The sequence below is a fragment of the Drosophila hydei genome, unplaced genomic scaffold (genome assembly GCF_003285905.1).
Source record: "Drosophila hydei strain 15085-1641.00,03,60 unplaced genomic scaffold, DhydRS2 tig00008140-arrow-arrow-pilon, whole genome shotgun sequence".
Lineage (NCBI taxonomy): Eukaryota > Metazoa > Arthropoda > Insecta > Diptera > Drosophilidae > Drosophila > Drosophila hydei.
Window position 1 is genome coordinate 446,073 of NW_022045848.1, and position 21,843 is coordinate 467,915.

At 44.6% G+C, this 21,843-nt stretch overlaps 3 protein-coding genes across 3 annotated transcripts; 1 reads left to right on the forward strand and 2 right to left on the reverse strand.

Annotated features, from left to right (window-relative positions):
* The first annotated feature begins 3,474 nt into the window (after nt 1-3,474).
* Nucleotides 3,475-4,945, forward strand: LOC111601072. The gene has a single exon (XM_023317496.2). It carries the CDS (start codon nt 3,558-3,560, stop codon nt 4,812-4,814), a length of 1,257 nt encoding a protein of 418 aa, XP_023173264.2. The 5' UTR covers nt 3,475-3,557; the 3' UTR covers nt 4,815-4,945.
* A 3,630-nt stretch (nt 4,946-8,575) lies between these two features.
* On the reverse strand, nt 8,576-10,153 carry LOC111601069 (alpha-(1,3)-fucosyltransferase C). The gene is made up of 2 exons (XM_023317493.2): nt 9,270-10,153; nt 8,576-9,211 (listed from the first exon to the last, which is right to left on the reverse strand). The coding sequence occupies exons 1-2, from the start codon at nt 10,085-10,087 to the stop codon at nt 8,752-8,754; spliced, it is 1,278 nt and encodes a 425-aa protein (XP_023173261.2). The 5' UTR covers nt 10,088-10,153; the 3' UTR covers nt 8,576-8,751.
* Nucleotides 10,154-10,354: 201 nt separating this feature from the next.
* LOC111601071 (alpha-(1,3)-fucosyltransferase C-like) lies at nt 10,355-11,811 on the reverse strand. Its single transcript, XM_023317495.2, has 2 exons — nt 10,884-11,811; nt 10,355-10,827 (listed from the first exon to the last, which is right to left on the reverse strand). The coding sequence occupies exons 1-2, from the start codon at nt 11,735-11,737 to the stop codon at nt 10,422-10,424; spliced, it is 1,260 nt and encodes a 419-aa protein (XP_023173263.2). The 5' UTR covers nt 11,738-11,811; the 3' UTR covers nt 10,355-10,421.
* Nucleotides 11,812-21,843: the final 10,032 nt, after the last annotated feature.

Consider the following 21,843-nt stretch of genomic DNA (forward strand, 5'->3'; position numbering starts at 1 on the left):
AGTCATGTGTCGGCATGTCGCCGTCTGTGCATATGCCATGTCCTTTGACACACAAAGGGCGAGCCAGAGACTGGCTGCAGCTGAGACTGCGCAGGACACGCATAAATTAACGCGCAGCTCCATTGATCCCTATTCTGCACCTTTGCTCCCCATTAGCACGCGTTCACTTGGGACGCATGCGCAGCATCCACTTGAAAGGATATATTGTATAAAGAGAGAGAAACAGGGAGAGAGAGGCGCACAAGCTGCACAAAGAATCAGTTCAGCTCAAGTGCAGCCGGAATTGTGGCCGGGTTGAAATTAGTTAAGCCTGTCAGCAAATCTGATTTAGTGCCAGCTGCTCACAAAAGGATGCTCGAACAATCTGCGCATTATCCTTTGCACTCAGTCAGGCACAAATTATAACTTTAGTGGCAATTTAATTAAGCAATTACAAGGGTTTCTCTCTTCTCTCTTCGCTCCTCTCTCTGCTGCCGTTGCTGCTTTCCCAAGTGTTGATTTATTAACAGATGCTCAGCTTCCAATGAAAAAGAGAGCGCATTCGTTCAAGAGGACAAAAACATATGTGCCTTGATCCTTGAAGTTGAGTCTTGGCTTTATTTATTTCTATTTTTAAGCAACTTCTAATGGGCTAGGTTATCCATAAGGAAGTTTTAGTTTGACTTTGGAGCAAGGCTTAAGACATTTCCTCTTTTTTAAAGATAGAAACTAAAATTTTATATAAAAGTCTATACACTTTTTGATTCTTTTATATCTGTTTCTTTTTTAAGATTCCCATTCGACAAAGTTTACATTTACAGATTCATTCCTATGTTATTATTTCCTAAATACATTTTTTCTGTTGTGGAAACAATTCATTTACATATTATTTTATTTCATGCTGAATCGATGCGCGTCATGAATTCTCTATTTTCTGATATTTTTATAGGCCTATATGCTTCAGTAGATATGCTTCATAGATCATATAGTTGATAATGTATGAAGGTCGCTGGGGTTTGTTGGGTTAGGTCAAGCGTTCAACATGTAGGGACAGTTCAATTAAATGCTATATTTATATCAAACAGACACGGACCACAAATTGGAAAATTAGTTGACCATTCGAACAGTTGACCAGTTGACCACTTGACCAGCAGGCTCACCGACAGCTGGCCAAAAGGGCGAGTTTGTGCGAGCAAGTGCAACAGCTGGAGCTGTGGACAGAAATTAATAACGAGACAAAGTCGAAAGAAGAATGTGCATAAAATATTCAAGTAATGCTTTGGGCTTTGTGCTTTGGGGCGAGTGACAAGTGGTTTGTTGGCAGACCAACAGCTGACTTCGAGTATCCCCAATACATAGCTGAATCCCCCAATGCGTTTGCCTGCACAATTAATCATGTGCGTCGTTTTGTGATTTTTAACGACTGCGACGGCTGTCAACGCATCCTGCGGCCCATTGCCCATGGCCCATAAAACTGGGATGCGCCCTGATAAATGCGACTCAAGCTAAAGGCAACCAACAGCAGCCCATCAAATAGATTTATTATTGAAAATATTTTTGTGTGCCTTTTTGATTGTTATGGGTCTCTGAATCTCTCTGTTTCTCGCTCTTCAGCAGTCCATGCCAAATGTTGTGACAGGAGCTGAACCCAGAGGCCGAGAACAAATGTTGTGTTAAATTTATTTCATTACATTGGCATTTTATGATGACTTGGTGCGTTCTCTTTCATTTTCTTCTCTCTGTAGAGGTTGTTTATATATTTTCGAGGCGTTCGATTTCAGCGTAATAAAAGGGAAAACGGGTCCTTAACACAAGAGCAACAGCAGTAGCCACAGCAGCCTCATCTTTGCCATCAGCTGTCACTTTTGTGCGTGGATCTTTGAACTTTGTCCAGTGACAGCAGCTGACTTCGACAGCTATCAAATGAAAGCGAAGACAAGTTGGGGAACAAGTGGACTCTCAAGCTTGAGACATAAAAAAAAACTTTGCCAAGAACGAAAAAATAATAAAAGTAATAAATAAATCTTAGTGTCACCGAATCATTTAAGGGCTACCGAATATGAAATTGCTTTAGTTATAAAGTAAAGTTAAACATGTAATGCTCTAAATATTATTAAGGATAGTTAAAAAGAGAGCAGAGAGGATATCAAAATAGCATCAAACATATTAGCGATTTAGTTTCAGGACAGAGGGTTTGACAACTCCAGTAGGATATCTTCAGCGGGAGGCACTTTCAAACGGAAAAATCCAGTAGCATCCATCCAAGTTTAGAAATCCAAATTCATGCTAGAAAACTAATTACCTTCCGTTTGAATGAAGGAGTGAGAGGCAGGGGACACACACAACACCTTTACACATAATTAGAGGCCTGTTGACTGCGACAATGAATGGGGGATATGAATGGTAAACAGACAGCAGCGACGGCGGTGGCGGTGGCAGTGGCGGTGGCGGTGGTAAGAGTCGGTTACCAACTATGTCCAGCTTGTCGGCCATTCATTAATCCACAATCCACAGTCAAGTGCAGGCACAGAGACAGAGTGAGAGAGAGATGCCATGACAGCAAGCAAGCTGAGCTGAGCTGAGCTACGTGCAACACGCCTTGCAACGTGCAAACGGCGGCACAACAACAAAGCCGCAAGAGCCTATTAGCCACAATAAAGAGGCATCTCTCTACTCTCAAGTCTTCAGTCGCAGTCTCGAGTCCCAATTCTATTATGCTGCTATGCAGATGAATGGCAGTTGGAATGGGAATGGAATGGGAATGGGAGTGTGTGTGTTTGCTCACCAGATGCCATTACAATGTAAATACAAGAAAAGTTCAATCGGCAACTTGATGCGGGCCTCCCTCAGTCTGAAAGCGAAGTGGGCCGGGTGAAGAGAGGAAGAGAGGGCCGGCACACGTAGAAAGCCATTTCATTAGGCAGAGACACAGACAGAGCTCCAGCCTGAAGCTCTCATCTCCATTTGAGTGGCCCCGACTCTCCGTTGAACAATTGATCAAATATCATAATTTATCAAATGACAATGCGACAAGGCGGCAGCCTCTGTGAGGCGACGGCCCCGATCTTTGTGCCCAGTCGAACTTGTTTGCTTGCCCCAATCCCCACACCCAGACACTATCCAATGTCTGTGTGTCTACTCCTCTCCTCTCTCTGCTGCCGTTCTCTTCTCTAGTTTTTTGAAAGCTACAACTTAATTTATTTGAACAATTTAGTCTGACACAACAACAGTGCCCAGAATCTAAACAGACCCATTTGGCTTGTCTTGTTCTTATTTATACGTATGGCCCTGCCCAATGAAGCTATCAAAGCATCTATTTAGCATAATTGCAGTCGAGCCGCGCCACGGGCGTTTGTTCTTTTTCAGCGGCTCGTGGTGGTCTATGAAAAAGACAATATATAGATGTTATACAGTGGAACAGATTGACATACTTCTGGACAGAATAGATGGAGCTTTGATCAAGTTTTCCTTTGGAAAATTAGTCTATCCCTTTGATAATAGTTTTATTTTTTGATGGAACGGCTGTTAAGTATTTCTTCCAAAATTATTTGTTAAAATCCGTTTCAAAGACGTTCAATATGGCAAAGCAGCAGTTGATGGTCGCAAACACCGATTCGGATGCAAAGCGGACATGTTGCTGCGATTGCAAGCAAAAACTCGATCCCTATCAACTGTTCGACGACAATGTCGAGGACGTGGCTAAATGTCTTGCTCAGATTATGGTTATATGTGGCATTAATACGACCAAGGCCTGCAATGCCAAATCGATCATAAAGCGCGCATTTGTCTATCATGAAAAGCTGAGAAACCACTGCCCGCCCAGTCCTAGAGTTGGCACCCATTTGCACCGAGACGATTTGCTACAGGCGCTGCGAATCAAGTGCGAAATGGCGAGTGTGGAGGCAATGTTGACGTACGCGATCATTAAGCGTGCCTTCAAGGCATTCTTTCACGGCAAGCCGGACAGGACGATCAGCAACCCTATACAAGAAGCCGCGGCAATACATACTCAGAAATCGGCTTGGTTGCATGCAGCATATAAAACGGCGAGGATCTTTGACAACTATAGGTCGGCATTTTTTTGGGCCCACAAGGCGTATGAGAAACAGATATCCATTGTCTATCGATCGCTGTACGATCGGATGAGTGCACGTGCTAATCCCTTGACTGTGCCTACTTGCACCTGTCGCAATTGTGGCAATATGGAGGTGCCAGGATATCCGAAGCCAGATTCGAAGAAGCACGAGAAGTTCAAGTTGGCCGAATGTAACGAGTTGCCATTGGCCTGCATTCTGTGCGGCCTGCCGGTGCCCAAGATTCAGACTGACATCAAGGTGAAGCCACCACGGCCCATTACCAATCACGAATTGAAGATGCCGCGCTGCACGAAGTGCAATTCGCCGATGCTTATCTGTGAGTGCAACATTGATCAGCTGACTGGCGAGCTGTATGGCGAGTGCGGCCAGGACTCGTATAAGGTGAAATGGTATCGCGTGGAGGAAGATAAAGATACCTCGTCCGGCTTTAAAGATGCCCAGGAGCCGGAAACTGATTGGGAGAATCATCATTGTCCGATCGATTGTCGGCATAGCGTATGTAGTGAAACATCGGACGTGTGCCATGAGGATGAAACCAATAGCTTCTCAGCTGACGACAGTAGCTCCTCATTTACCACCTGCTCTGAGGGCGCCTCCGAGGATCCTGTCGAGAAGCTCGAACAGTATCTCAATCAGTTGTGGAACGAAGAAATCGCAGCCAAAAAGAATCCCGAGGCACATAAAGCACACAGTGTGTTCTCACCCCGTTCGACATGCCAGTCATGTCAACGGAACTGAGTCTTCCCTTTGCCCTCTATATCCTTCACCACGTGGGAATAAGACAACTAACCTGTGGTCTATAGCCAACAATCATGACGTATTGTATATTTATATCGTCACAGCGTTCTAACTGATATATATTACGAGTTTGTTAAATAATAAAAACGTGGATTCATGTTACGTAGAGCAGATCTGAGTAGGGTTTTAGGTGCTCCCCATTTTTGGTTAGATGACCAAACCGGAATCGTAAAGCCTTTGGACTGCTCTGTAGTCCTATGCTCAATAGATTTTTTTCTGTACGACTTCCCTTCGGATTGGGTCTTAGCCCAACTCTTTAGAGCTGGGAACTGACTCATTAGGCTCCGTATGACAACGTCCTATTCCGTTAATACTTTGTCTATGTGGCATTTCTAGCGCCATCTCGTATCGTTGCCACTTAACACTGAGTTGCTTGCAACTGCTGCTGCAGCAGGCGGCAATCCTGCGATCGCCCACATGCTGCGAACATGGAGCGAGGAGCCATCGTTTATCGGACACCCGCAGATCGCGCCCCTGACAATGGCCACTTAAATGCCATTGCCAGTTGTAATCTTTGCTAAATTGCTGCCTTGGCTACTGTTGTCAACACCCGCCAGCGCTTCCGCCCTTCTCTTCTCCACGATGTGCACCTCGTTCGCTCCGGAGGTTCCACATAAATCGCTCGCATTATCTGCGCACTTGCATCGCAGCCACAGGACTGGAATGGGAACAGTGCCAGTATGGCACGGGCTTTCAGACTGTGTCTCGCTCTGCTCTTCGTCGTCGTCGTCGTCGTCGTCGTCGTTCTCGCCTGCTTATCAATCTCGGCTTATCTGCACGCAGCCACTGAACAGAACATCTTCTGCGAAAAATAATTCCGCAACTTGTCACATTTTGTAAACGGGGAGACGCCTCTGCGCCAGTTGTCGGCTGCCAGTTGCCAGTTGCCATTGGTAATGGCCAGGCTTTGCTGCCTGCCTTGCTGAGTCCTTGACTGTCACCTAGACAAGCAAGCCTTGCGAAAAGTGCAACTGCAACTGCAACAGCAACGGCAACAACAGTTCCCATTGCATCGTATCTCGCCCTAGAGCCTGACTTATGCTTGAATTCTTGACTTCTCTTGTTTTGCCTGTTGTTCGCATAGAGCCGCATTTGCATATGGATTTATTTTTATGGCCATCACAATGGATTGGCGACGTTTAAGTCTTTTGGTATTTATGTGCGAGCCTCAGTACATTTTGAATAACTGGTCGCAGATACTGGAAGGTGTGCTTTAAGAGTAATGTGATATACCTAGTCCAGTGCTGCGAGCTCTTTAAATAGGGTAAGATCTGGTGGAAGATACTGATGATTGTCCATAATAAGAGCCAAGAGAACCATTTGGTCTCTGTCTCAACAGCCTAAAGCTAAATTTAATTATTTTATTGATCTGCTAATTCGAGCATCTAAAATCATCTACGAAACACTTAGACGAAATTGAGAAACATTTCGCCGCCTCACTTATCAAATATAAAAACTTTGGTCGAGAACAAAGCCCCCACTTGAGTGCTAAGAATCGAGTAAACAGTGAGAATTGAGCCAAAGCTCTCGCAGTTAATTGTAGCCCACGACTCGAACCATTGAACTTTTAAAAAGCAATCAAATTTGCGCCTAATGCGATCTCTTTGAGGCGGTGGCAAGTGCTGATCCACTTGATTTCTGGCATTGTGCGGCTGAAACTTAATAGTCTTTTTATAGCTGCACTTCTTCAACTTCAATTAATGAAGTGTCGAGTTGTTAACACTAAAAACAGCCGAGCGGTACTAGCTGTGCCCATCAGGATGGCCCTAGAGCCAACCTCAGCACCAGTCGCTGCCTCGAGCACTGCGCTTCTCTATTTCCAAACATTTTGCCCACCAACAACAACAACAAAATGAGCCCCGAGACATGTTGGGAAAAGCCGAGCAGCACCTCTTGCTTGGAAAATGTAAACAAACAAATTAAAACGAGTCGAATGGCAGCAGCAGCAGCAGCAGCAGCTGCTCCCGACTTTCGTCTCGGCGTGGCCACCAGGTGAGAAATCGACTGGAAAGTCTCTGGGAAGCCAGCAAAGCAAATACAAACAGACAGAAGCTGTTGCAGCCGCAGCCGCAGCCACAGCCACAGCTACAGCCACAGCAGAAGCTCTTTAATCTTCAACTGTTGAGTGTTGGAAATGCTTCAAACTTATCTCCCAGACGAATTGAGTTATTAATGGGCGGACTTTTTGGAGACAACTAGTCGTGATCTGTCAGTTAACTGAGCTTTAATTGCTCATCAAACGAGACTGTGACGAAAGTGAAAACTGAATCAGGCCAATTAATCCAGAGTTGATCAAGAAATCGTGCTTCAGTAGCTGCAAGCTGGAGAAGAGGACGATTATGAAATGTCTTTTTTAGTTAAAGAGATCGAAAAATGATTTCATAGTGTTAAGTGACAATCTGGTTCGGGTAAAGGACTCAAACGATTAAGAGGACTAACAAATAGAGCTAGTAGTGTACTTGGAAGGGTGAAAGATCTACGCACTTTTGATGAAAATGGCTAATTCGCAAGTGCAATTGCTGAGATTCTATATATGTGATGACTGAACCCAGTGTATAGCTTTAAAACGTCTTCTAGGTGTCGGTTTATGCTTAGTCTGACCGAAAATGACTGTGGGAAAAAACAGTTGGAGCGACAAATGATAAACCTGTTTTTCAATTAAACAAAAATATTGTAATAGTTGATAACAGAATGGGCAAACAGAGCCCTGAGCCCTACAATGCGGAGGCAGCGAAGGCAGCGTCAGCAGATGCCGCTGATGAGAACTTCCCAGAACCAGAATGCGCTGCAGTGAATGTATGAATACCAGAACGAGAATACAACAACCTGTCAACCCAGCCAAGAACGGCTTGGGCCCAAAGGCTGGGGCTGGTTCACTCTGGTTCGATGTGCTTGACGCCCGTCCGTTTCATTATCGCCTTCAACTGCAGCTTGGGGCTGGGGCCGACGTTGAGGCTGAGGATTGTGTCTCCATCCACCTTCGCCTGCCTTGGCTCATTGTTTAGTGAAGCATTTAACTTATAAATATTGTGTGTGGCAAAGAAGAAAAGTGTTTTGTGTATGTGATACCGTTTTGAAATGTGCCAGCAACAGAGACAACAGAGAGACAGCAGCCGACTAGTCAGTCAGTCAGTCAGCCAGTCAGCCAGCCAGCCAGCCAGTCAAAGAGGACGCCGGGGGTCTTCTCTCTCTGAGAGGCAACGCCATGAAATATTTCCCATGACAATTCTGTTTGTTTTTCGTGTATTGTCTGACTGACTGCCATGGTCTTGGCACCCAAGCGTCGCCAGCGTTCACATCGTCGCCCACTCGTTGTCCAGAGCACACTCAGTTCACACACACATAGTTGGCCAGGTTCACAATGTCTGTGAGCGCACTCTCTATTTGCTTTATCTATGCCCAGGCGCTGTATCTATTCTGTGTCTTACTGTCGTGCAACATTTCCCAGCCAGAGACTTGTTGGAAACAGAAACCCTTCAGCTTCAACCCGAACTGGGACCCAAAGAGCCAGGCCTGACTAAATGGTCAATCCAATGGCCTTATGTCGGCAATTTTGGCAGCCGTCTAGCACGAGTTGGTATCCCAAATATTCCAAGAACCAGTTGCAAATGCTGACGGCAAAAGACTACCCCAACTATTCAATGCCCTTTCGCCTAACATTACAAGCAGCAATTTTTCATAAGTACATATATTATTTTGCCGTTTGCCTTGCATTATTTTGAAAACAAAAGTTTGAAGTGTAGGCAGCCGTTAGACCGAAAATGTAATTTTCAGCTGAATGCACATGCCTCATGACAAATTTGATATAAGAGGCGTTCCGAAAGGGTATACTTATTAGCTTCACAAGGGCCGCAGAAATTCCGTGAAATAAAAATGTTCAACGGTTCCAATGCGAGTGATAATTAAAATTGTTTTGGAATTGGACCGAAATATCCTTATTGGTCAGGTCAGCATTCGTGTGATTGGGGCACTGGTATCCAGTCCACCAATGCAGGAACTCGCCTGGTTGGCTTCGGTGCTGCCAATACTGCATCTGCCGGCATAGGGCGCAATAGGGATGTATGTTCTTATGGATCCGATATGTGGAATGCCAATTGAAAAATCGCTCGTACAGCAGCGGCTCAGCTGCCACGTCTTCCAGATGCTGAGCCAACAGCTCTGGTGTTTCAAACTCAGCGCTGTTGATGTAGGAACCAGGCGGCACCAAATTAGTGATATTACCACCGCCAACGACGACTGGCACCACATAGTGTGCCAATGCCTCGTATATCTGTGGATGCACATAGTCCGGACATTCACTGGGCTCAAAGATCAGCATAAACTTATATTGACTACAACTGGGAAGAGATGGGATTAGATGGGATTCAACTAAAGTGAAAAGCTAACAGCAGTTACTCTTGGTATCCGTGGCAGGTTATGAAGGCATCCAATTCCAGGTAATTTCGCAGCTCCTGCAGATAGAGACTCTCGCGCAAGGAATACTCGTTGACTTCGTATACCATGTAAAAGACGAAACGGGTTTTTGCTTGGAGTCTCAAGTCGAGCTCTGTTTTACCTAACTGTTTTGAGCGCGAATTCGGTGGGCTGTCCTTTTGAGGTATCGCCGTAAAAAAGTAATTAGTCCACACTACGTTCGAGTCGCTACGATATGTCATGGTGAAGTTAAAAACTGACTCGCCATGCTCCAGCAGTGGATTATGTGCCATGCTCAATGGGTTCTTCGCTGCAAACACTGCCAAAAAACCCGGAGTGCGATTTATCTGAATGAGGCCGTCGAGTGAGAAATTTCGATCAGCATTGAACACTACGGCATGAATGGGCCCACCAGCATAATCACGCTTGTTGGTTAAAACGCAGCCGCATTGAAAATATTCCCACATGGCGGAGTCGCGATCGGCGTTCCAAAGCAGTATAGCCTTGGTTTTGGGATGCCGCGCGATGAGTCTTTCCCGTGGACCATTGTAACCCACAAAACGCATCATCAACAAAATAGCTGCAAGACAGGCGACGCTCTTGAATATGGTTAAGTACCAAAACAATTTCTGGCGATCTGTATCGTGCTGGCTTAAGATGACTAAGCCATTTGACCGTTTCGACTCCTCGGAGTGAAACTGCGAGGGTTTGTCCTTAGCCATCGTGACGGTCTGCACATTGATCGGCTGTGGATGTGTTTCGGATTTATGTAGTTTGCTATTAATTTTGTCGGCTGGCATTTTATGAATTTTTCGTTTGACTACTTATATATAAAATGGCATGTTTATAACACTAAAAACGTTAAAATGAAGCTCAACTAGAAGCAGTCGTTGCAATATCAACGCCAACTTGGATGGGAATAATTGATAAAAAGATCTAATTGATGTGTAGTGATTGACTGACTGACATCCATAACAGTCTCATTGATACAATTTCTAGATCAAAGAACTGCCTGGACTGACTGATTCAGTCAACTGATTGACGATCTACACATAGTCCACAGTACATAAGCTAATTTAACTATTTTATTGGTTATACAGTCAATTGAGTAGACTAAACAATGGGGATGCACATTTAATTGGACCCAATAGGAAATGCCTCGGGGTCCGGGCACTGGTAAACTGTCCACCATTCAAGGAACTCAACGGAAAGGCGCTGAAATCGCTCCCGCTGCAGCTGGTGGCAGAGTGCGCAGTAGGGTTGCTTGGTAGAGCGTATGGCATACTGGGAATGCCACCAGAAGAACTGCTCGTACAGCTGCGGCTGCGAGGAGATCGTTAACAGGTGTTGCGCCAGTTCGGAAGGTGAATGAAAATCTTTGGCGCTTATGTAGGAACCCGGTGGCACCAGCTGGCTGAGATTGCCACCGCCAATCAGCACAGGCACTATAAATTTGGACAGCGCTATGTAGAACTGCGGATGCACATAGTCCGGACAGCGACTGGTCTCGAATATCAGCATAAACTGGTAGGGGGCGCAGCTAAGGAAGCAGAGTGAGAATATGGGCCAGAGTTAGGTCAAGTTTAAGTTGGCTACTTATTGGTGTTGTGGCAGCTCTCTACGGAGCTCAGCTCCATGTGCTCGCGCATCTTCATCAGGTATCGGCTCTGCATGGTGGTGGCATTATCCTCCTTGAATTGTATGTACATAGCCAGATACAGCTTGTGGCGTAAGTAAAAGCGTACATTGGTAGCCACTTTTGAGGGCAAATGGCTTGGGAAGCCAATGACGGGTGCTGCGAAGCTGCTCACGCGCTCGTCTGGTTCGATGATCTTTGAAAAGTAATATTGTGTCCACACCAGATCCGAGTCCAGGCGATAGGTCATCGAGTAGTTAAAGATGGATTCACCGTTCACGCGTAGTGGATTCTTGGCCAGATGCAGTGGATTCAAACTAGCATAAACCACTAAGTGATTGGGAGTGTGTGCGATCTTATCGAGACCTTTTCCTGAGTAGGGTTGATCTGCATTGATAACGACGGCATCAATGGGCAGCTTGGTGTAGTTCCGATTTCTGGTTATCACACAGTTGCACTGATAGCTATCCTGTCCGGCGAGGCTCGCGTCGTTCCATAGAAGTATAGCCTTGCTCGGCTTGGATCCAAACTCTCTGTTAATGTGTCGCGGCACGAAGTGCAGCAATATAAATATTCCCGAGACACATACGATCCATTTCATAATCATATTGCGACTGTTTGACAGTCGACGGGATAGACCCGAGCTACGCGACGGCGGAGGGATCACTTTCGCGCTCTCCATGAAGGTTTCTTCTGGGTCATCATTGGGGGAACTGTACTCCGAATCAGGATCGTCCACTTCTCCTTTCTGTGGTTGCTGACGACTGCTAAGAATTTTGTCAAGGGGCATGCCACGAATTCGATCGATAGGCATTGTTAATATATAAATAAATATATATAACCTAATTTATTTATATATATGTGTATATATTTATGGGTGTATATTTTTCGATATTTCGTCAAACAATATTTGCCTACCTCAATGAATTTGTCTCAAAGTAATATTTGACATCCAAGTCTAGGAACTGCAGAGCTTCTATGTAGAGACAGAGTCATAGATGGTAAACGAAACTTATATAATATCAAACATATGGGAGAGGGAGAGAGATAGAAACATTTGTAATCAATCATCCCATTTTCCAATTTGCAATTGCAGAACTTTACAAGAAACTGTTGCCATTTATTGTGTCGATTGAAAAGCGTTGCAAGTTCCTGAAATTTACCATAAAATTCACTTTCGCTAGGCTCCTTCCGCTTGAGTGCCTCTTTGGCCTGGCTGGCATTCAGTCAAACAGGAACCAAGCAATCAATCATTTTGGCTAAGCCATCAGCAACATGACAAATCCAGCCACAAACTTTGCGTAGCTCGCACCGGTGTCAGAAATTGAGGAAATATTGTGCTTCTCGTCTTCGTCTCCGTCTCCTACTTTGACTCCGACTCTGTCTGGTAATCCATTGATGATATATCACTGCAATTTGGAATATTCATTTGCCAGCTTTTGTCGCTGCTCATTTCAAATGCGGCACACAAACCCGCCAAGGATGTGGCTGGGCCTGGAGTTGGCCATTGGGCTGGTTAAGAACGTGCCGATGGCACTGACTGACTGTCAAAGATTTGAACCTGGTGGAGCTTGAGAGAGGCAAACAGTCAGATTTTTCCAATTGACAAGCACTTAAGTGCAACAAAGATACAGACAGGAAGAGATAGAGAGAGAGAGAGAGAGACGAGCTGAGAGTAAGGATTCGCTTGGGCACGTAGCAACAGTTGCCATGCAAATTGCCAGCGCCAGCTTTATAAATAATGCCTCGTTTATGTGCGAAAGTGAAATTGGAATCGCAGACGAGCCGCAAACAGAAAAACGAATTAAGAGAGCGGCGGAGGAGGAGGAGCGATGCTAGTGTAACTGCAGCAGAAGGCTAACCACATTAGAAGTTGGGGGTGAAGCGGCGATTAAGCCCAAACGAAACACATATAAATTTTAATTATTCCAGCGAATCGCTGCCAAGGCTGAGGCTCAGTCTAAAAGGCAGCGCAAAGCGTGGCTAAACAAAAGATGCGATACGATTGCATTCGGTGGAGGCTGTGAAACGTCGTAGCCACAGCCTGGACCTGTGGACTGGGACCGGGCTGTGGCTATGGCTATGGCTATGGCCCTGACTGTTGCTCCTTGCTGTTTGTTGCTTGGCAAGTCGCAAACTTGGAGAATGGAATTGAAATTCCATTGTGAATTTTGGGGGCGTTGCCGCGTCGAAAAATGCAATAAATATGCATATGAGAGAGCGTTTCGCTGAGAATTATGGCTCAGCGCACAATAAAGATTTGAATAATTTGGTTCCCACACTCCTAAAGTTAGCTCCAGTTCCAGTTCCAAATCTTTAAGGGGCCACCACAAATATTATGTGAATGCGAAAAAGTCGCCATCTATAACAGACTTCGACTCACTCATAATTTTAATTAAAGTTATTAATAGGCCACGTCAAGATCTTCAATGTGATTTACCTGACTCTGACTCTGCCTCTGGCTCTGCCGCTGACTCTGCCTCTGCCTCTGACTGTGACTCTGACTCTCAGTCGCCCTCTGTGTCTCAGTCTCCGACTCTCTCTTTCGTCTGACTCAGCCGCTGAGGTGTCCTTAAGCCTTGGCTCAATTAAATGCCGCACACATTGTGTTGGCAACTGCTTAATTATCGAGAGCCGGCTCCGAGACCCCTCTTCAAACGTATCAAGCAACATGCAACAATAACAAAAGGACGCCGGCGGCAAAGTCGCCACCTCAGAGACGCCGCACAAAATTGGACTTGATTGCGCCGCTGCTGCTGTCTTCGTAGCCCCGATATATATGGCTAGGAATTAACATGTAATTATCTCAGCTTGGTCCAACTCGCAATGAAACGCAACGAATCGCCGGCGACACCCAAACCAAATACAAACTGAGTCTTGTTACCGCAGCCAGGATGCTTCAACGCAATATGCGTGGCCTATTCCACAGCTGCGGGGCGTGTCTTAGTCTGACTTAGTTCGATTCTCAATTCCTTAACTGTTCGACTACTCGACTTCTCGTTGCTTTGACCACCCGCGCTTGTGGCGCTAAAGTTGTCAGTTTGACCCTAATTAGGTGTTATCTAAGTGACCCGACTATTGGTTAACTGTGTGGTTATTGATGTGCCGACATGTTTTCACTTCTTTGTCTCTCTCTTTCTTGTTTCACTTTCACTGGCATCTGCCATTTCCTGGCTGCATTCTTGGCTCGACATGATTCACCATGTCCCACGCTTTATTTGGCGCCACTCGTCGCCACAATCGACTGACTGCTGACCCACAAAGCAACACTCAAACATCATCAAATCTCAGTGATTATCACTGCCCGGCACCGGACCATTGTCCAAGTAGCTATTGTCATTATCAATATAAATAAATCCCCTTAACCGAATTACCCCCGAGGCTGTCAGTCGTCTGTCATTCGCGTAAACAGTTTGATGATGGCAATCAAGTAAAGTTGGCCCCGTTGGGCCAATTGCTTGCCCGGCTCTTATTGTCACGATCAACGCGAATACAGAGCAGTCGACGCTGGCCTCCGCCCGGTGGCCCCCACTGGATGACACATACGCCTCTACAGCCCGGATGCAGGCACTTGCCGTCCGCTGATTGATGCGCAGGCGGCAGCCGCCCTCGCTGCTGCTGCTCATTGCGTTGCTCTTGTTGAAATACGGAAAAGTGATGTAAACCAGGAATTCCGCTCGGCATCTTATGAAATTTTAAATCAACAACAAACGTGCGTTCCTTAAATGTTTCTTAATTGGCTCGTTTCTTTAAGTAATCAGAATTCGCTTACTGAATTGTTCTTGGGCATAATTTCTCATGCACTAAAGCTAAATAAGTTTATGAGAATTAGAAGTCGAACTTAACTTGCCATGAAGCTAAATTAAGAGTAACAAAGAAGCAGAAATGTGAATGCTATGAAGCTATGAACTTAACAAGATATAGATGTGAGCTACGCAGAAGTAAGATGGTGAGGAAGCAAAAGAGAGAAACTTAACATAAGTAGAAGTAAAAGACGTAGAAGTGACACCTAAGGAAATACTAACGTGAGGGAGGTTTACTCAAAATGAAGGCAGGAGATATAAAAACATATGATTATATTTCAAGCTTCTCACTTCTACTACTTTTTAAATGTAATCTGCCGCAACTTCTACTACTAAACTAACTGCTACTACACTCATCTAAGTTTATTGCTCTATTTATCTTCCTCTAATGTTTTACATACTTCCCTCGTTTTATTCTAATCTTGTGCCATAGAAACTTGGGAAGTTCTTTAAAAATAGTTCTTTAATAAACTTTGCTATTTTGTTTCCTTAGTTCATCTGCTGCAGCTCCCACCTGTCTTTCTCTCCCTTTTCATTCAGCTTTTATTTATTAAACTCATAATCTAAGTTCCTGTTTACTTTTAGTTCCTCTTTGGCATTTCTATTACTATTCTGTTTGCGCTACGTAATTTCTCGCCAGTCTCTTTTCACTTCCTCGTCTGTCATTCATCTCCGTTCTCCACTGCGCGTTTCTTTCAAGAGTCATGCATATTTCATAGTCCTTTTGTCTCCCTCGAATTTGCACCCACATTTTGCTGCACTCCCTGGGGGGCGCTACCGTGACGACGAGACATGGACAATTATGTAAATATACGGAGGCGCCTGTTCTGGCGTAGACGCCGGGGAATACAATGGGACAACCGCAATTATTGCCGACCATTTGGCAAATGAATGCGTGACAAAGCGCAGAGAAAACATTGAGAGGAATAAAAGAGACGCAGAGACAAGGAGGCGCAAGGACACTGCCGAGGTCGGGACAATAGACGGCGCAGCGGGAGTGGCAGCGAGGTCAAAGGTCAGCCGCGCTAATGTTGTGCTAATTGCGATTGGAACGCGGCCCAAACAACAAGCGACACGAGACATTCGGCGCTTAGCCTAATTGAAGTGTTGTCCTTGCCCACGACAAGATTTACGACAATTACTGAAGGAGGTAGCAAGCGCTATTGAAAGCAGCCGACCACCCAGTAGGACTGCGAGAAAGCGACCTGACGCTGCAGTCTGTCTAACTGTCTGCAGCATCCTGGCTAGCGGTCCATAACCCTGATACAGCTCCAATGTCCTTCCAGTTGCTGTGGGGGGCCGCCTCGCATGCGCCTCGTAACTTGATCCTGCGCACGCGTGGCCCCAGCAGCCAGCCTGCTCGCATTGCGGCGTCCTTCGGTGCTTGTCGGGCCAACGGCTGTGATCTTTAACTTTTTTCTGCTCTCGCTCAATTGGCAGCAGTAATCGACCGATCTGGTCAGGCCAGGCCAGGCCAGGTGTGATGTGTGTCGATAGCAATAAGAAAAAAACTGTAACTGGATCTGCGGCAGCTCGGTTTCGGTCAGAGTCCTTGCACAGGTCCAGATCGTATGCAAAGTAGACCACCAATTGCTTAAACGGCTGCTGTTGCCTGAGGGGCCAACAATATTGTCTGCTCTGCATGGATACCCTAACTGCTGCCGAGTTCTTATGATTGAATTGCAGCTCTTGGACTTGTAAGTCTTTAAAGGTAAAGGATATTTAAAGAGAAGACAAGAGCTTTTCTCTATATTTATTCAGAAATGTATTAAAACCAGTAAAACGTTTATGAATGCAACTCAAAGAAAAATTCTTAAGCTTAAGCATACGAATGAAGCATAAGAGAGAAGAAAAGATGGAAAACTTAGGACAGTTGTTAATAAGACACGACACGAGTAATGCTAGAAAGGACTGCCCTCTTCAGAGCTGAAAATATTAAAAATTTAAAGAAAACAAATTTATTTTGAACTATATATAGTTTAAAGTGTATTTGGAATTTATGTGACTTGGTGAATTGCTTCTTTTTTTCATTGATGTTTGCTGACCACCAAAGTTGATTGAAATTTTGGCAATGACCCCAGAAATTGTTGGGCAGCTGCTGCTGTTTGAGTGAATGTGGCAGCTGCTGCTGCTGCTGCTGCCTGGCATCAGCTTCGCCCACTGAGCAGGTCGAGGAGGAGCGACCGACGGAGCGTTAAAACGCACACGTTGACAGCTTTTTCATTTTTTAGTTTCTTTTGCATTTTTTGCTCTGTTTTGTGGCAGTTGTTGTCGGCCTTTTGCCGTTTTGCATTTGCAGTCGCTTAATGTGCGATTTTTATCTGCAAGATATAAATTGTAATTATTGCATTGTCTCTCTCCCTCTCTCTCTGACTGAGAGGGGCCAAGCTCTTATCAGTAGTCAGCGCTGACGAACATTAGCGAGACACAACAAAAAGAAATAATTGCAAATGAGTGTCGAAATAAAAGTGCAGCACACACACACAGCCGCCCACACGCTGCTGCACAGGTAAGCACGGGGCGTGGCAGGTGAGGAGGGGGAGGCGCTTTTTTGTCTTTACAGCTGTTGCGACTGCGCATTGTGTTTTGGCTTGGCTTGGCTGGGAAAACACGCTGGAAAGACAAAGCGTAACAAATTGCTCAATGTTATTGTTGGTGTTGTTGTTTTTGCTGTTGCTTTTCGCGCTTTAACACTCACTTTTTTTGGTTGCTCAGAAAATTGATGATGTCGACGTCGACGAGGACGTTGAGTTATGGCCAGTCGAGAGCTGTGACAGCTGCCAGCTGTCAGAGCGAGAGAGAGAGAGAGAGAGAGTTGGCGACAAGGGCAGTAGGAGAGAGAGACGGTGCATAGAATTCAACAGCTGACTGACCACCCAATAGCCACAGCAGCAATCGCTGCACATTAGGCACTATCAAAGGAAAATACATTTTAATTACCACGCAATGTGATGAAAATCGCTGCAGGCCACAACGAGGGGAGCCCTTCGAGCCTGGTTTGTGCTGCGCTAATCAATGCTGGGGCGCACATAAACATTTTTCGTTTTCTTTTTCGTGAGGGGGGAGCGGCGTCCAACGGTGCGTATGAAATTGGAAATCAACCAAATGCTGCGACCACACAAGGCTGCTACGGCGCCGCCCAATCCAACCCAGCCCAATACGAGCGCTCCACACTTGACGTTGATGGAGCTGTCGATGATGCGTTGCACTCACTGTTCACATTTTGTTAGTTGTTATTAACTGATTTGTGTTGCCGTGGCTCTAGCTGCAGCGGCTCTGATTGATGCCCCCACCAACGAACAGACGCCAGTCGAGGCAGGGCCACAGCCACAGTCAGGGCCAGTGCCAGTGCCAGGGCCAACAGCAGCGCCTTCTGAATCGCCTTCGTTGCGGTCATGGCCCGATAATTGATATATGTTTCGATCTCTACCTCCCTCTCCTTCTCCCTCTCTTTCTCGCTCTCTCTCTCGGCAGATCAAAGTGCGAGCAGGCATCATGATGAATTGATTAATTTGAATTGAGTTCTTTTGGAGTGTTGATGGCCAAACTCTAATTAAAATATATAAACTCAGACCCTAATCGCATTCAACTAATTTCAAACTTTTCTTTTATAATAAGTGTGCAACGTGTGTGCGTGTGTGTGCGTGAGTGTGTTTATATGTGGAAAGTGCGCAAGTTTTTGACAACTGGTTCTCAGCGGCGTTGACAACAAAATACGTGGAAAATAAAACATTAAACAATCATAAATACAATTTTCCCACAGCGCCACACACACAGTGAAAGCGTGTGTATAAACTGATCGACTAGCAGATGACCTGTAAAAATAAAAAGGGAGATTTGATTGGAAGCGTGAATTAGTTGAAAAGTTGCTTTAGCATTAGACAAAACTCTGTGAAACTGTGAGTAGAGTATATCAGCTTGTGTGTATACACAAATATACACATATATACACAGATGTATGCCTATTTTGGACGGTTCTTTGAAGAAGCAAGTTCAGTTCGCATTGATTTCTGATTCAACTTGATTCTTCTTTAAGAATTTCAACTTTAGACTGAAGAAAAACGAAACAAGTCTTCGGATCGTCTTTTAGTAACTATTTATATTGAATGATTTTATATATATGTATGTCCTATATATTTTATGTGTAAGATCAGCATCAATATGCCGTTGTATATGGCCATCCATATACCCCTCTGCAGTGGCAATTTCTTGCAGGGTATAATGAATACGAGCAGCGGTCGAGAAACTTTTGTAGTACATGAAAATGTCATTCGCATAACACAGCCAAAGCGACAAGAGCAACAGCAACAAAATTTGTGTTGTTGTTGTTGTTGCTGTTGCTGCTGACAACAACGAAACGACGCACAAAAGTTTCAATCTTTCTTGTGGCTATCAGCCACGCCCCGCCCCGCGCCGCCTCCTCTTTAGCTGTAGACCAAGTTGGTGGCACCTTTGCGGTTGACTTTTATTATTGTTGTTTGTTGTTTTGTCATTTTAAGACAACACCTAACAGCAACAACAACAACAGTAAAATGCCTGATGTACTTCAAACCGAATGTTTTGCTTTAATTTGCTTATGCGACTTGACCTTTTTCATATTTCTTAATCGTCGCACTTGCCAATTAACTCTTAGCCGGATTTTTCGGCTGCGCCCTGAACTTTTGACCCGTTCGCACGCTCAGCTTTAGCTTTCGCTGTTGCTGTGCTGCCTCTTTGTTAGGGCAATTACACTTAACACAGCTACACACTTTTGCTTTCAGTGTGTGTGTGTGAGTGTGACAAGCCCTCGGTTATCATCAGAACTTTTAGCCGCCTCATTGCAGACAAAACGAAATATGAAATTGTTTTCCCACGCAAATTAACACTCGACTTTGTTTTCATATTTGCACAAGATGACTTCATTTTCCTTGCCTGTTTTTTATTGCTGTTGACTTGGCTTACAGCGACTGGGCCAGCTTGCACTGATCGGACCCCAAAATACACCACACACAGTTGCTGCTGTCTCATTGTTGTGGGTGCCGCGTTGTCATTGTTTCAAAATAGTGTGACTGTGTGTGTGTGCGTGTGTGTGCCACAATTTACAGTCACATGCATTGTCGATGACTCGTCGACGTGTCGACTTTGAAAGTTGAGGTTACAAAATGTTGCCAGGAATGTGTTGACACAACTGAATGGATCTAAATTTCTTGGTATTTGCTATATGAGCTAATCATAGAGCTAGGGGAGTTACATCATATATGTATATATAATTGGCAATGATTGCGCATAGTCTAAGAGAGAGAGGGGGAGAGAGAGAGAGGAGGGAGGAGAAGTCGCATTGAAATCTTCGGCTTTGTTTGAATGTTCTCGTTGTCTTATCTTAGCTAAAGGTCAGATGTGTTTGCCAATGAAGTTTAAGAGCTGACGACTAAATCCTATAGCAGAAGTTGATATAGTATATCGTATAGTTATAAACAATGTCAATGTCAATAGCGCTGACAACAATCTCTTTAGCCTCGGAGCATAAACACTTGCTTGGAGCTTGAAACTGGACCCAAGCTTTGTTTTTGATTCCCAGCCTGAACTGAACTTCTATTAATAGTGGTTTGTACCCAACCCATTTGCACAGCTCAGCTGAGACATTTATCTACATATTTGTCTATAGGCAAGCCAACTAGATCCGTGTTGGCGCCACAGGTTTTGTCAATTTATTCATACTGCAAAAGCTATTTGAGTTTTTAATCGATTTGTGAGCCTTAAGTAGTTCAGCTCTCATGTCAAGACAGAGCCCTTCGCAGAGAAATTTCATTTATGGCTAAGAGAAATGCAATAGTTTTTTGCGAGCGGCTGCAATCCAAGCAGTCAAATGCAAAAGGCCAAGCAAAAACTTGTGCTTGACTAACTCGAAGCAAATAAATTCAAAGTTCTTGAGCCAGGACTGCTCCCACTTAAAGCCGCTTGACTTAGCATGTGTGTGTGCGTGTGTGGGTGTGGGTGTGTGTGTAGGGATAACAATAAAATTGCTTTCTCGGCGAGTTTTACTTATTTGCCTGGTCTCGGACTTGGGTCGAGATGGCGATATGATAGCTGTGGATGACACTCGTATCATGCTCCGCCCAGCCTTAAGCACAAGAATCAACTTATGTCTGTCTCTGGGGCTGGCTCTGGCTCTGGCTCTTGCTCTGGCTCTGGCTTTGTTTGCCTCTTGAGTATATTTTTTTTTGCAATCTGCGATGCAATAGGATTGGTTTGCAGTGAGCTTGAAGAACCTGCAGAGATTTAGCTGCAAATTAGCTTCATTAATGGATAGTACGGATTTATCCTTGACTTTTGCCCAGGAATTTTCCATTTGCATTTGCCAGTTTCCATTGTGCTGCAAGATTTTGCGCGTTTGCTTGCATTTTCCTGCTTTTCCGTTTTGCATGCAATTTTCCTTCTCTCCCAGCTCGCATTTCGCTCAATCAGCGCTGAAATTTATTGTGCTCCATAATCATTTGTCATCTTTCCATAGCAGTTTCCATTTTGCCCATTTCCATTTGGCGCCCGCAGTGAGCGCATTAAAAATTTTCGCAACATTTTTCACGCATTCAGCAAAATGGCGACTCGCAGCGCAAAACTCCCCCCGGCTCGGAACTCAGGACACCCGAAAACTAGCAGAGTGCAGCAGAACGCAGAGCATAGGTCATAAATATTCTGGAATATTGTTAAGAATATAACAATTACTCTACTTCTCACTATATCTCTTTCATGTACATACTATGTACATATATATGCATACCAGTACACAGATATACACATATATATACATATATATATATATATATATAAATACATACATATAAATTTGTATATTAATATTTATATTTATTATGCTGCGTTTTTATGGATGTCCATAAGCTGCCAACGCAGTGACAAATAAGCGATACGCCCTCTGGCGCTGGAAATGTGCACTGTCAGGGTTTTTATAAAATGCCAAGATTAAGCGAACATATGTTTCCCTTCACTTTGCATTCACACAATGCAAGTATATCCTCCGAAGCTGCTTAACAAACTCTAGCTAAATTTTAGATTTATAAATTACTAAAAAAATATTCTACGATTTTTACTGAATTTATAGTGATTTCTCTGATTCATAAAA

Excerpts from the sequence above, each read along its gene's own strand:
- LOC111601072 (XM_023317496.2), top strand. The coding sequence starts at position 3,558 with ATGGCAAAGCAGCAGTTGATGGTCGCAAACACCGATTCGGATGCAAAG.
- LOC111601069 (XM_023317493.2), bottom strand. The coding sequence starts at position 10,087 with ATGCCAGCCGACAAAATTAATAGCAAACTACATAAATCCGAAACACAT. Across the intron at positions 9,212-9,269 it reads ACCTGCCACGGATACCAAGA|TTGTAGTCAATATAAGTTTA; the intron begins GTAACTGCTGTT and ends ATCTCTTCCCAG.
- LOC111601071 (XM_023317495.2), bottom strand. The coding sequence starts at position 11,737 with ATGCCTATCGATCGAATTCGTGGCATGCCCCTTGACAAAATTCTTAGC. Across the intron at positions 10,828-10,883 it reads AGCTGCCACAACACCAATAA|CTGCGCCCCCTACCAGTTTA; the intron begins GTAGCCAACTTA and ends CTGCTTCCTTAG.